This window comes from Hippichthys cyanospilos, chromosome 12 (genome assembly GCF_059441005.1).
Source record: "Hippichthys cyanospilos isolate Australia breed blue-spotted pipefish chromosome 12, RoL_Hcya_1.0, whole genome shotgun sequence".
NCBI classification, from domain to species: domain Eukaryota; kingdom Metazoa; phylum Chordata; class Actinopteri; order Syngnathiformes; family Syngnathidae; genus Hippichthys; species Hippichthys cyanospilos.
Genome location: NC_142380.1, coordinates 11,613,906 through 11,629,891, shown reverse-complemented (window position 1 = coordinate 11,629,891; position 15,986 = coordinate 11,613,906). Strand labels below are relative to the sequence as shown.

The following is a 15,986-nucleotide window of genomic DNA, read 5'->3' as shown; positions in this document are numbered from 1 at the left end:
ATGGCTGTAGTAAGATTTGGGAACAGATCATTTAATTAGGTTCTCTGCAAGATGAGTTTTTAAAAAATCTCTACTTTATAAAGTTAAAAAAAATATTCTTGGGGTTGTAAGAAGGCTACGTTGTGTTGCGAATACATACAGGCATACGTTCTTTATCCTCTGTGAAGAATGACTAATTGAATGGCATCTTACTGAACAATTTTGATACCTCACGCAGGAAGGACCAACACAATGTTCATTAAAATAAAGTAAAAAAAAAAAAAAAGGCTGCGCGTGTTTGTGTTTTTATAAAGTCCAATTATATTTTATAGAGTGCTATATTTTCTAATAAAAAGTTGGGGGGTAGATTAACAAAATATATTTTTTTATTTATAGGCAATTGCTAACCCTCCTTTTTGAGGGGCGGCTACCAATGGCCCAAGGAATGGTGAGGGTTCACCTAATTTTCAAGGTCACTTTGAACAAATTCGATGCAATATCATTCATTCATATAACAAGACAACTGGAATCATTCACTACAGGTGTGGTAAGGTTTGGAATTCGACACAGTTTGAATACTTAATTGTTGTACTAAAAGTGAGGTATACGTAAAAACCTTTTTCCCATACTGTGGTGCCTTTGAATATGAGTTTGATTGGTTATGTGACCATACTTGTAAGGCAAAATACCTCATGAAAGCTTGTACAGTATCTTGAAAAAAATCAGTCACTCAAAACTCAAAGCACCACTGTACTTGTCACGTGTTTGTTTATGTGAGTAATTTCTACCCATCCTCTCATTCTTGTGCTCATCTGCTCCTGATTGTGCCCCTCACCTCTGCCTCATCACTCCCGATATCCTTATCATGTATTTCATTCTGTTTCTCATTCTGTTTCTTCGCAATCGCATTACACCTTCAAGAGACATTCCAGCATTTTTCGTTTTCACCACTGACTCATAGTAAGCTCGGACCCTGTTTAATTATTGAACAATTGCTTTTTTGCGTCACATTTTTGGACAGTAACCTTTGCTGACCGCCTGCCTGCCTGCCTGTGTACCAAACTCATCCTGTTAAAAAAAAACAAAAAAAAACAGCCTTTTTTGGAACTACATTGTGCTTCTAAAATTTGCATTTGTGTCTTAATTCACATGCAGTTCATGACAATGCTTTCATCTGTTATTTAAATTTGTTCACTTATACATTTTCACGTGTTTAGAAATGTTTAGAGTGAAGTCACTCTCATATATTCACTCTCAAGAATCTTTGTAGCAGCATTTTATTTTATTTTATTTTATTTTTATTTTTTTATAAAACTGAGGCTTTCATCTGGGTAGAGATGAAGACCTGCTTGTAAATCACGCTAATGGGTGTATTTGCAGTAATCGTTTTCATTTACTAAAGTGACAGACTCTTCATACAAAAAGAAGCACCTGCTATTGTTCCCTAAAGTGATAGCAATATTAGCTTTCAAAAACTACCCGTCCAACCATGTAGTCCAACCAGGTAGTCAGTGAAGGCAGTGAAGTCAGTGAAGTCAGTGGCTTGACCTTAACTTTTGTTTAACCTTAGCTTCTTTAGGCAGATGGTTAATGTTATGGCCGGGCTAATATATATGCTAGCTAATCTTGCTTATTAGCCCCTCAAGCACATCTTTACAGTGAGGGAGTAAAATTTAAAAAATAAAATCAAAGTAAACATACAATATATATTTCCATTTATATCCAGCTCAGGGATTGTTCTGTTGTCCTGCACTATCACGGGGTCAGATGTCACGCAAGTGTCACGTGACCAAATTTAGTCAACAGGTGAGACTGACCACATGTATTAGAGAGATGGACACTATTCTGTGCTAATGAATAATTTATATAAAAAAAAGAACCAGTTTGAATATCTCTCCTGTAAAATTTATGAATCTTTCTCGTTGCTGCCCTTGATGCTCGTGAGAAATCAGGCTGACCTCCCTGAGTGAAAACGTGTGCTTTCATCTTCCTCTAAATGGAATGTTGCTCTTTTTTTGCCCTTCATCTGTCTGGTCTCTTTCAATTAAACTCAAAGTGCGCTGTCTTATCACACTTGCATAGTTCAACAACTGTTGCTGCCTTCAGGGTCACAGAAGATGAAGCCACCTTGGAACTGCTTTATTATTAATAATTCATTATATTACCATGATCTGGGATTTTCAACTGAAGCAACCGCCCTCCTGCCCCTAAAATAAACAAAACTCAAGTCTTGTGTAATACGAGCACCATCTAGTGTTCACAAAAAATGTAAGATTATTTTTCTCTTATTTTTGGTGTGTGGTTAATGACGTACGTTTGACAAATAAATAATATTTTGATTTTGTTTGAAAGCTAAAGAGGCTGGATGTCTGGTCCAACATGCCCAGTTTCTTGGAGTATCAGTCACAGATTCTGTCGCAATACATTTTGTATAACTCTTGATCGTCAAAGCGTCAACTTGAGCAGGTTTTCCTTCGTGATCCTCCCCCACCTTTGCACGAGAAAAAACAGATCCCCATATATTGTAATGTGCTGGCCTGTTCCTGTGTCTTTGAAATGAAACATTTATTAGAATTTATTATGTATTATTTATCATGTATTAGATTGATCTAAAATTATAAAATTATTATGTATAATAAAATAAAAAATGAAATATATTGAGCAAAATTAATTAAAAAAAAGTTGAATATATAAATACATTACATCATAATATCCGTCCATCCATCCATCCATCCGTCCATCACCAAATACAATAAACAATGAACATCAATGAAAAATTGAAGTGTAAGAAGAACTACAGTGGCCGAGTGAAATTCCTGACTTGAACCCCATTAGGATGCAGAGGCATGACCTCAGAACAACGATTTCTACCAGACATTCCAAGAATCTGATTGAACTGCAGCAATTTGGGAGAAGTTACTGGTCCAAGATTGATCCTGGTTGAAGTGCCAAACTGATGTGCAACTGCAGGAAGCATTTGCTTGACGTTGTTGCTGCATATGGGGGAGTAAGTAGCTATTAAAGATTCAGTTACTTAGTCCTCTTCCTTCTGACACTGTTTGCATGGCATCATCATTAACCCTTTAACCGGCAATTTAGCAATACTGCGCCAAGCAACTTTTGCGGGATCCCTTTATCGCTAAGCATTTTCAAGCTATAATCTTTTGAAATATTGATGCAAAAAATGAATGTTTTATCGCATAAAGTGTTCAATATATAAAACCCTATACTTATCGTATTATTAGTTGAAGCAAACACAGTTTTTTTCATCTGTGTGATTTGAGTAGAGAGAGAGAGATAAGATCAGATTTAATGATGATTTTATGCAGAAACGTGAAAAATTCCAAAAGCTTCAATTACTTTTTCACGCCACTGTAACACGAGCTAAAATATACAATAAGGAAGAAAAGGATAAAACACCTATAAAGAATGCATTTTAGTCACTCATTTATTTCTAATCAGTGTTACTTATTATTTGGTGCAAAAGTGAAAACGTATGAGCACCAATACGAACAAAACTAACAATAACAATAAAGAAAGCTCATTAAAATTGGTAGAGGTACTGTTTGTGACTAGGGTAGAGTTATTAACAACGCAAATATCCAAATATTACTGTAAAAAATAAATGAATACGTGTGTTAAAATGACAATATCCCTTATAAAACTGCAGTGGAGTATTTCCTCCACAGAGAGGCACTGGAGTACTGTTTCACAGTACAAGAACGCTTTCGTCTAGGAATGAGTCATACAGTCTTCTTATAGCTGGCATATTAAAACATAATCAAGTCTCCATAAATGCATGAGTCAGCAGTCACCCAACCGATTGGACATTAGCCAGTCATAAGTGAATGACCTTAGTACACAATATACATAAAAGTATCTCAACGTGATTTTCATGTGACCTGGTCAACTTCCACCAGTACTGGCAGTCACCTGCACAAGAGAAAGGTGGAATCCCTCCACAGCGCACTTCCTATACAGCCTCAAGTGAACTTAATGTTTTAAAGATAAGGTGCACAAGTTTATCTTGAGAGGAGCGACCCAGTCACCCTGGCAGCGGAACCCTCACGCTTCCTATGCATTCTTAAAAATAGTCTGTACAGTAGGGTGGGATGAAAGGAGACTTCAATTTTTTTGTTTAACTTATTGAAGGACATGATTTATAGAAGTGAGGGAAGGAAAAAAAAACAGAAGAAAAGAAGGAATGGAGTTACCATTTGAATTGAAGGAAGAAAGGAAGCGGGGCAGACAGAATGTTTAAACAGGAGTTACGGAGAAGGAAGGGATGAAAAAGGATGGAAGAAAAGAAGGTGGAAGGAAGAATTGATTAAACTGAAGGAAGGAATTCATTTGGGGAGGTTGGAAAGATCAAAGGTAGAAAGAAAGTAAAGAATGATGGCAAAAGGAAAAGGCTGGAAAGAAGGATGGAAAGAAGAAAACGTCTGAATGAAAGTTGTGGGAGGGTTTAAAAGGAAGGAAGGAAGGAAGGAAGGAAGGAAGGAAGGAAGGAAGGAAGGAAGGAAGGAAGGAAGGAAGGAAGGAAGGGAGGGAGAAGCACAGAAAGGCATGTCGAAGGTAAGAAGGAAGGAAGAAGGATGGAAGGAGAAATCGATGAAATGAAGAAAGGAACTTGGGGAGGGAAAAGGGATGAAATATAAAAAGAAGTGAAGTATGAATGTGGTAAAAAGGATGGGAGGGAGGGAAGGAGGGAAGGAGGGAAGGAAGGAAGGAAGGAAGGAAGGAAGGAAGGAAGGAAGGAAGGAAAGAAGGAAGGAAAGAAGGAAGGAAAGAAGGAAGGAAACTATTGAGGAAAAGATTAAGGAAGTTTGCACGCATATTTTTAGATTTTCGCCATTTAAAGTGGAAGAAGGACAAACAAAATTTTCCTTAGGTGTGATTGGGTGCATGAATAGTTGTTCGTAACGTGTGCCCTGCAATAGGCTGGCGACCAGTTCAGGATGTCCCCCACCTACTGCCCATAGTTAGCTCGGATAGGCACCAGCAGGCCCGTGATCCTAGTTGGACTAAGCGGCTCTAGAAAATGAATGGATGGTTGGAAAATGGAAGGATTGGTCAAAAAAAAAGTGTCAGGAAGCAGGGAAAGAAGTATGGTAAGAGAGGTGAAAGGATGATAGGGAGTCTGCAAGGATTAGTGGAAGAAATAAATGAAGGGAAGACAAAGTGAATGACTTGAGGTAGGGAGCGAAAATGAATGGAACGATACAAGGAAGAATAGGGAGAAGTAGGAAGTAAGCAGGAAAGAAGGATGAAAGGAAGGAGTTTAAGGAAGAAAACAAGGAAGGACTGAAGGAACGGGGTCATGTATGAAAGAAATTAAGGAAGGAAAACAGGAATGAAGAAAGGAAACAAGTAAGGTAGCTTAAATGTATTATATATTACTTTACACTCGTTACAGATTTTTCGATTTAGATTTGTTTGGCAGTCAAACATGTGAATTTCAAAAATGTTAACCCTGGGACCTTTTACTTGGATTCTTATCGTTTTCTATAGGCCTTTTTTTTGGTCAACATAGACGAAAAAATGCAAATGTGAATTCCACTGCATGTGTTAGTGCTCTAGTCGTCCTTCATTTCACTCTTGACAGACTGCTGCATATTTGACTCTTTTATTATCTTCTTACTTTACTTTGCCGGGACAAGTTAATAATGATCTTTCATACAGAAGGGGGCAAAAAAGACACAGTGGGGTGAGTAATTGTGTGACAGTGAAGCCTAAAAGCTTAATTAAAAAATCATATGCTCAGTTGCTTTAACAGCACCCAGCTCCTAACCTTACAAAGAAGAAAATGAAGAAGAAGCCGCCAGCTCTTCTAAGGGGGAAATTCAATTTTTGCGCACGTGAGTTCAAGGGCATCTCAGCAGTGAGATGGCAACTTAAGTACAGTGGATTCAAAATGTTTGCTGTTCAAATGCCATCTTAATATAAGAACAACATATAACTTTTAATGTGAACTAGAGTCTGGATAGCTGAATTAAAATAAATACATATCTGATAATGAAGTTGCATAAGTGAGCACACCCACTTATATGCAAGAATGTGACAGGTGTTAGGAATTGTCCACTCAGTCAATCGGCCTTGATTTAAAACGCCATTGAATGACCCAAACTAGTAGACCTTTAGTAGACTGTGAAAAATAGTGCTGCAAAAGCTGCACTAAACTGCCAATGGACAGCCTTCAAGGATTAACTGTATTGGTGTGTTCTGATTTTTCTTTGGCTTTTTATATAGATATTTTTCAATCTCAAAACAAGGGCATCAAGTGATGGCAAAGAGGGTGAAGAAATCGAGAAGCTTGAATTTTTCAGATGAGCATGATAAGAAAAGCTTGGATTCCAGTTAATGAATAATAAACATCTATGGGAGTACATGACTTAAGTAAATATTATTAATGGGACGAGATTTTGCACCACAAGATATCACGAGAATAAAACAACATGTGATTTCTTATTATATATATGATTTTTTTTTTTGGCATGTTTGGCCACAAATGCAATGGAGTACACAGCAGAATGTGCTACACGACAAAACATGCTGCCAAACATGGTGAGAAGGCCAGCCAATGTTTCAAAATAAATCCTACCATACCAAATGATGTATGGACACAGACAAGTTGGAGCTCTTATATTTTGAGGTTCTTCCTGGAAGCATGTTGCAATGACGGGGACAACTTTTGTACTCCGCAAACTGTCCCTCTCTCCTGGAGTGAGCCGTGAATTGTAGCTCGAGAAGAAAACGACACAAATTTGTTTTTGGAATCATATTCAATCACCAATTTAAAGCACTAAAAATGACTTAATTACGCCAACATTTTATTGTATGGTGTTTGTTGCCAGCATTTAGCGTGGAGTCTAGCATAAATTAGCTGTGTTTGAGTGCCCATGAGAGAAGCCTGATTACTTTTCAGTAGCAGTTTAATAGACTTAATCAAAACCGCACACTTTGATGCTGACATCCTGACATGACGGTTGCAGTTGTCGTTCTCGTGTACTCAATCTTGTGAGTCAGTTTTGTGCAAGTTGTGTTGAATCCCAATCACTAGTAAAGCTATCATATTTTGATAAATGGCCCTCATGGCACATTAAAACAGTGGAATCTTGTAATACAAAGTCCCAGTTTACAAAAACTCAATATAAGGAAATGACATTTGAACATTCTTTTACACATTATCCAAAAAAAAAAAAAAAAAAGATAGGAAAATTTGAAAAATGAACGTGCTGCCGACCATGGACTCATTTCTGTGATCGTTAGTTAGCTCCTGCCCCGATGCTAGTCGTTTAGATTCTCGTGATATAGAGGCCTAACACGGACGCTTGGATAATGAGGCAGTTTTTCGTTGTGGTTCAACCTGTATTTCTGTCTGGCGGTCAAAAAATGTTGAAATAAGAAATATCTGCTCGAGAATCAATTCCCTCTGAAATGTGTGCTGGTGCTGGTTAAGGCCCGTCCTCACCCTCCTGGCCTGATGATGGTATCCTCAAAGAATGTTCATCCATTGAGGTTCTTTTCCACCAAACGCCATATCCAAATTTTAAGAAGCTTTAGATGGTAATGTTTTCCACCAATTACATCCTATTGTTTTCTGCCGTTTAGTTCCTACAGTATTGTTTTGTGTCATTTGCTCTCCTCCTCCTCTGCTAATGCTTTTGGATGCTGACTCACTTGATAGGTAAGGTTCCAAAGTTTGTACTTTTTTTGCTTGGCATAAATTGATCATTTACATAATAAACTGGACTCAAGATATTAAATAATCACTATATGAAAAACATCCCGAAACGAATTAATTTCGTATTCCAAGATACCACTGTAAAGTAAAATAACACACTTGATTGTCATGTTGGACTCCATAACACATACGCAGTAGTCCGTTTAAAATTTTAGGACAGTTTATAGCTTGACTTAAACGTCTTCTGTAGATAAGGGTTTTACAACGCGGGTGGAGAGGATGTTCTCACGGCCGTCGTTGATGCAATTGGTCCCTAATGAACATGACAGGCAGATACACACACACACACATTCCTCCTAAGTCCAATTAAGTGAACACCACTCACTGCAGCGAGAAGTCCATTTATATTCAACAAGAGCACAAGTGAGTACTATGGACGAGCCGCTGAAGAAATCAATAAGTAATATCGAGAGGATTTAAGTGGGGGATCCACTGGACGCACTGATGTGTGCCCTGGCATGATCCGACTCTCGCTTTCATCTTTGGGACTGTGTGTTATTACTATTAGTGATGCTTTCAAGGTCACGGTCAAGACTGCAAACAAAAAAAAATGTGTCCAAAAAAAATCAATAAAAGAACAAATCCTGAAATATGCAGATGGTATCCGTCAAGTGCTTTATGTTTTAGAAATAATTGGACATCGACCTTCCTTCCTAATGCTGGAATTTCTTCCTTTGTATGAAGGCAGCCTGAAATTGCCCTGGCCCGCAAACCTCTGACATCATCAGAACTGTTATTTTCACTAAATTGGTCTGTCAAGTCACGAATTGTATATATAGAGTACCAATTTACATCGCAAGTTATTTCAAGGCAGTTTTCATCTTGAAGGGGCAGATAACCTACAGTTACTCATCTCCTTGATCCTGGCAAGGGATGAGAGAACTGTGGACACAACAACAGCCGCATGAAATCTCAGAAAAAAATGACTGAGATGAAACTTGCACCACATCTGCTTCAGCTTCCATCCATCCATTTTCTAGAGCCGCTTATCCTCACAAGGGTCGCTGGCTTGCTGGTGCCTATCCCAGCTAACTTCAGGCAGTAGGCGAGGGACGCTCTGAACTGGTTGTCAGCCAATCGCAGCTCACGCTGAGACGAACAACCATTCAAGCACTAAGGACAGTTTAGTATGTCGAATTCACCAGCCATGCATGTTTTTGGAGTATAGGGGGAAGCTGGAGCCGAAAAAAACAAACAAACAAACAAACAAACAAACAAAAACGTGTTGTTTCACAATTAGCTGAAGTTCTTGATCTCTACCAAGCACCAATAGGAACAAAGTTCGAGTGCCATCAACAGTTGATATCTACTTTCATTTTTCTTTTGATGGAAAATGATTGGGCAGCTCATATTTGATCATGTAGCTAGGAAAAAAAAACTATGGCCAGTCAGGCCAAATATCAAGATATATTGATGCAAATGCAGTGGAACTTTATGTTTACCTTTATTAATCACAGACTGCTTAAATTTGGAGCAAGCAAAAAAAAAAAAGAAAAAGAAAAGAAAAACAGCAGCTTGTTAGAACTAGTGATGTGACATTCAAGAACTAACCAAGGCTTTTGAACGGCTCTTCAACTGTCAAGGACAGAACTCAAGTCTTTACCTTTAGAACAGCTTTAATGAACGGGTTCCATCAAAGAGCCAAAAGTCCCATCACTAGTTAGAACTTGTTTGTCTTAGAGGAGGGCTGCTTGCACATTACTGCCACCTTCAGGATGGAGTACAACCACATTGGATTGCATGTCATGAAATGGACATGTTGACGATTGCCTTGGCAGAGATTTTTTTTTTTCTTAATAATCATAAATTCCAGCCATGTCATGTAAGCATAACATTGTTTTGTTTCTCTAAAATTGAACAGACTATTTGAGGTGTACTTTTCATGAATATTGCATAGTATAACGTGTTCTTTACCTAATGACTGTCCCGCAATGACTCTGCTGTTCTCGCCTGCAACAGCCGCTCGGGCGTTCCTTTCGCTGACATACTGAACAAAGGCGTAGCCCTTGTGCACGGAGCAGCCCACGATCTTGCCGTACTTGGAGAAGATGGCTTCGATGTCGGCCTTGCTCACCACCGCCGTGTTGAGGTTGCCGATGAAGACGCGGGAGTTGAGCGAGCGCGGGTCATTCTTGTTGGTCACGTTGCTGGTCTGGCTCTTGCCGGTCATCCTAGACCTGCCGCAGTGCCTGCTGGGTAAACACGAGGAAGGCTGTTATTGCTGGGAACGTGTGGATGAACCAGCCTGAAAAATAATCTGGAAGCACAAACAAAAAAAAACATGGAAGTACACAACATAGTATAGCAGTATATTGCATCTAGTGGAATATAGTGCCTCATAATCATAAAGTCAAATTTAATACTTCACAACGAATGTGCTAAATCACCATATGGTCTTTAATCTGCTGTTTTGGTTAGCCAAAGAGTGAGAATGGATGTCTTAAAGTGACACTGTATAAGATTTAGACCGTTTTTCATTAAAAATGAATAAATGATTATACAGTTAAAACACTTGCAAATAAATGTGTTCTTCATGACCAACAGTATATTTTAAATGTAATCGTAGGTCTAGTTATAATGAAAATTATATTGCATGGGGGGTGGCACTCCTCCGGCGGCTGCCACATCTGCTATAGTTACCACAGCCGGAGGAGGAGTGCCTATTTGCTGCATTTACCGTATTGCCCCTAAAGCTCCCACAGACGTGTGTGAAAAATTACACAAACTCCAATTGATAGTATGTGAATGATGGCATGAATGGACTGAGATGATGGAGTTTTTGTTTAATTTTTATATTAAAGTGATTATAATTGTAATTATTATAATTCATTACACAAATAAAATAAATCAAGATCAACATAGAATTAATTGCTAAAAACGTGTACAAAAATGCCTTGAGATATGGGTTTTAAGCCGTTCTTCGTTCATGCCCCAAACTCAAAAAATCTCAAATCATCATCCCCAACTGCAATGAATACAAATGCTCTTTATAATTAGAAAGAGATAACTATAAATACATTTTAAAATGTTTTAATGAAACAAACACCACTCGAAAATACATTTAAAAGTACATACACCAATGATAGATGTGTTTTTGCTTACTTTGGATAACAGCAATGGACATCTTTGCTTATTTCTACGAACCAAACCATCAACAGAAACTATAAATACCTTGTAATTTCATTCAATTCGCCCATTTCTCTCACACTTTATTAAAATGCCCTGTTTATTGATAAAGGGACAGAAATTCCGGTAGTGGCTTTAAATACACAATATCATACTGCTTGGTTGGTTTGACAGCAACCGTTTGAGCGTGACATCAACCAGATTGAAGTGCCTATTTTTGAAGAATATTTATGAATAATATTATACATTTTTTGCCAAAATGCTGCTTGTTGTTAAGTGAGTTGCCTGAGTTGCTAGTGCTGTATGCTAGTACCTTACTCGTCAAAAAAAAAATAGCTTGAATCTTTAAAAAAATCGGTAATTATCTGTAGATGTAACAAGACGGTGGGAAAGCACCACTTTTATATCAAACAGGACTTTTTCGCCATCATGGTGTTACAAGTCCTTTCACAAAGACACAGTAGATTGAATAGGTGACTGTCAGCGAATAACGGGGAAGAGGTTCCACAAAAAAAAAGCAATCTACAAACGCAAATTTGTGAATTGGCTTAGGAACACTGTATTCATGTTTCTTGATGGCTGATTTACACCATATTGTATGTGTGAGCCCTCATGTTTGGAAATAGCACAAATTCACACTTGTTGTCAGTCTCTATACGGTTATGCTTTCCGCATGAGGTGTGAACTGCCTTGGTTTGAAAAAAAAAATAGATGCATAGGGACACTTGAACACGTTTTCCTGGAGGTGCAAGTCAGTCAGACAAATCACCTGCACTGTGAGGCCTGCGGCAGGTAATGCTTTCTACGTGTTAACAGTGCTTCATTGCGTGTTTACAGCCTCCCTGCAGCACCATGCGTTTGTTCCCGTCATGTCGCATGCCGCCAAGGGGATCGGCAGGTCTGATTGTAACAAGAGGGAGGAAGTTTTGGGGTCTCACAGAGTTTATACCCACCTTCAAGGATCATTAATATTCAAGAGCATATGAGCGTGAACACAGTTTGAGTTGTTGTAATTGGCAACAAGGAATAATGATGATAGAAGACATCATTCAACACATGTGAACAACCATCAGTCCATGCTACCACATCACACTAATTCAAGACTCATCCATTTATCCAACAACACCCATCTGTCCTCAAAACCATGTAATAATCCACCCTTTGAGTACAGCTGTCTTTACGTCCGTCATCAAGCTATCCTTTCTGTCATCTATCCTTCATTTTCCATTTTTCCATTATCTATCCCTCCATTTAGTCACCCATCTATCCTTCAATTGCTGTTATTCATTCCTTCACCTTTTTGTCCTCTTATTCATCCATATCCATGCAAATTTTTTTCATCAATGCCAAAAGATAGATAATGTACCCTCGTGTGCTTTTTTTTCGGCTTGTCTCCTGGAAAAACGCATCAATCATGACAGTGTGTATTCATATAGAACTTAATAAAATAAAGGCATGCAGTGTTTACAAAGAAATCACTGTAACACAATTTAGCAATAAGCTGCTTCGTGATCCAATTAATTTGCTCCTAATTTGAAAATATACTGTTTTTGTCATGACATCAAAAAGCTACCGCTGGGGGAAAAAAAAAAAACCCGACCAACTCAGGTAAGCCTACTTTGAAAGCATATAGACAAAAAACACTGCCTCGAAGCTCTGGTGGAACCATGTTTGTGGCACCGTTTTATACATGAACCTTCCTTGCAGACACAGACACAAAATGTATATCACAAGCTTGGGATCATTTCCAATTAAAAAAGAATGACAAAATAATGTAATATTTAATTCCTGCATAGTGGAACTGTACTTGAACATCATTTTAGCACCCATATCAATTAGTTGAATATTTGATGGAATAATTGATATGATAATTGATTTAAAAAGATTAAATAGTGACAGCCCTATCAAAAATCTTATATTAAATGTGATAATACCTATTCATAACCCCATTTAAAAAAAAATCATTTAAAGTCTTATCAATCTGATCATTTCATATTCCCCATTCATCAACAACTATATTTTATCATTCTATGCTACCATTCATGTGCACAGCTGTCATCTAACATTCACCCATCATCAATGTGTCCAATCTCCAGCCATCTAAACCATCCAACTATTCACCCATCCATCCATCCATCCATCCATCCATCCATCCATCCATCCAGCCATCCATCCATCCATCCATCCATCCACTCGTTTAACCAACCTTCAGTATCTTACTGCCATCCATCAACCTGTTCTTCTAGCCAAGTGCCTATTCAGCACTTTCAAGTAAGGAAGCAGTCGCAAATATACAGTAAGTGGTCCTAAGTAAGTGAAGTGTAAGTTCATGTTATCAACAATGTATATAGTGACAGTAACGGCACAAAGTATGGCTAATGTGGATGTGCAAAGTGTTTCTATACAAAATGCAATTCAGCTGAAGCCGTCAATGATTTATTTACCCCAACAAACACTGACAGGACTCCGGATTGAAACATAAGAACGCTAGAAGGATGGAAAGACGTGATACCTATTGGTAAGGAGAATATATTTCCCAGCGGAGCATGCTGAATGTACAGATTCTCTTTCAACCTGGTGATATTCTCTACAGAAGATTTCCCTTCAGGATAACACATACTCTTACATTAAAGCTTCACACATTCCCACACACAATGGAGGACAACCGCAGTTTTGTGGAGTTGATTAACCTAAAAGTTCGCCTGAGCAAAAAGTCCGACAAAGCCCGTAGTTGCGAGCGCCGAGGTCATTAGACGGTTGATTATGCAAGCATGAGCACATTTAAGCAGACTTAATTGGACAAAGCCGGGAGCTGCTGAATTGAAGCCCATGCTGAGCACAAAGGGGTTACAGAGAAGACCTCTGCTCATTAATTAGCAGCTGAAAAGAAGAAAGTGTGAAAAAATGTACATGTATACTCGGCTATGTCGTATGTAAGCTAATTAGAATTAGTAATGCTTTTGTGTACACAATTTCTTCTTGAGTACAGCACATCTTTTTTTTCTATTTCTAGGAACAAACTTTGTTCTCACTCTCCACCAGCCACCTATTCTCACAATTACCAAATAAATATCACAGACATTTGAAGATGTTATATAAAATCTCTCAAGATGAAAAAGGTGGAAAAAAACGAATTGTTTTTATCCAGGTTCACTTCCTGTTTGTGTATCTGTCCTTCCCGTGGCTACGTTCACACTCATTTATTTCCCTGCAGTTTTTCAGTCTTCTCACCCCCACCCAAAACATTCTATCTCCAGACTCTGCCTGCTCTCTACCACCACCAAGAGCAGCAGGAGCAGCATAAAAAGCCCGAGGCAGAGTTGAGTGTTATTTTCTCTTTAATCATCCTACAAGTGCAGCTTTATTCATTGCAAATTCCATCTGTTCTGAGAGCTTTGCTTGCTCGGAAATGTATGTGCTACTTTGGCATAAAATCAAAGTGGATTCAAAATAAAAATCACCTGACAAACATGTAAAGCTCATTGTCAGGTCAGGAATGTTGGTACATTTTAACGTTATTATTTTTCCTTTTTAACTTGCGCTCAGTTTCCCCACAACCGCAACGGCAAAGACTGAAAAGATCTTTGTCCCGTGTGTTTCCGCAGGATGGGCTCATGAGACATTTAGGAGAAATCTAACGAGTCTTTCAACCCGTCAAATCTTTTGTCGACATTTTTTCACTATCTTAAAAATCTATGCAGGCAAGATACACTCCCCAAGCAACCTCATTAGTTGTACTATTTCAGAGAGGCAATACAAGAAATTCAGATAAGGATTTACAATTGCCAGTTTCATTTTATGACTCAAATTTTAATATATTTAAAATTTAGAAATAGTTTCTTGTCTAAGTCCATAAGAACACTAAGATTACAATACAATACCTTACAATACCTTCCTTTTACAAAAAAATGTGAGTCAGAACAATGAATGAAAAAAGCCCTTATTCCTTAAAGGGATAGTGTGTAAGATTTAGACCGTTTTTCATTACAGACAGCAGGAGGTGCTGCAGGTGCTGCATTTACCATTGTCCGTAGCTATAACAAACATGGCCACCTTTGGAGAAGAGCCACTCCCCATGTAATATCATTTAATGATAACTAAACCTATGATTATATTTAAAACATACTGTTGGTCATTAAGAACACATTCATTTGCAAGTTTTTGAAATTTACAATCATTTAATGTGTTACTTTTGAATGAAAAACCATCAAAATCTTGCACACTGTTCCTTTAAGGAAAAACAAGTGTCACATGATCCTATATTTTTTAAGGAGGAGAGTGTATGTCAAGAAAAAAAAGAAGTTTATAACACACTTACTGGGACCTAAAACTAACCCTAGTACTTTTATGGCTCCCAAAATGTAATGTATATTGCGTTTAAAAAGTGACATTTCATTTGAAAAAGAAATCTGTATTTTAATTTATGCAAGTACAGTATAGTAGTTCATAGAGTTCATATTAATTTAATATGCTCCAATCAGAACAGTGCTTTCAATTTTGTTGTATACCAGCTGTACAATGACAATGAAGCCATTCTATTCTATTGCAGTAGTAAATGAAGTAAATGGCTTTTTTCACCACACATCTGAGGGCAGGGGTGCTTAATGAAGTCTGTGTGCATTTAAACTTTCCATTTATCCATTGCTCTCGTTATCGTGCCTTCAAATAAAGGCGGCAAGCACATTGGAACTTCTTCAAGCTCATTGGAATGAAATAAGAAAAAACACATCAAAAGCAAATCCTTTTGCCATATTCATGAGTCTCTGAGATCCTCAAAGTGAGTTAGAGATGAAGAAAAAGTATGGGGTGTACAGTAACTGGCAGAAAACAAACCACAGCCAGCAAAGGCGGGAAGAAGGAAAGTCATGCACGCATATTTCGAATACGGAGGGGTATTAAAATCTATGTCATTTGCTCAGTGACCACCTTTGTAAATCAAAAAACACTTCAATTGCAAATTATCTTTTTCTGGTGAACAAAAAAATAACAGAACAAAACAACAATAAAATGATGGTTTAAAAGGGACCTCATGAGGATGGATGGATGGATGGATGGATGGATGGATGGATGGATGGATGGAAAACATTGATCTACCATAAACCAAATCCATCCATCCGTCAAGTTTTTGCAGTAAAAC

The 15,986-nt window shown here is 37.9% G+C and overlaps 1 protein-coding gene across 10 annotated transcripts in view; it reads right to left on the bottom strand.

Moving 5' to 3' along the window:
* Positions 1-15,986, bottom strand: part of ralyla (RALY RNA binding protein like a) — a 47,231-nt gene that overhangs the window by 13,354 nt on the left and 17,891 nt on the right. For 6 of the 10 annotated variants that reach the window (XM_088429578.1, XM_088429585.1, XM_088429580.1 and 3 more), the window contains one exon: positions 9,638-9,915. In XM_088429578.1, coding sequence (XP_088285704.1) covers positions 9,638-9,893 — 256 coding nt within the window. In that variant the 5' untranslated portion in view covers positions 9,894-9,915. The remainder of the gene's footprint in view (positions 1-9,637; positions 9,916-15,986) is intronic. The other 4 variants (XM_088429582.1, XM_088429587.1, XM_088429581.1 and 1 more) reach the window with 1 other exon arrangement.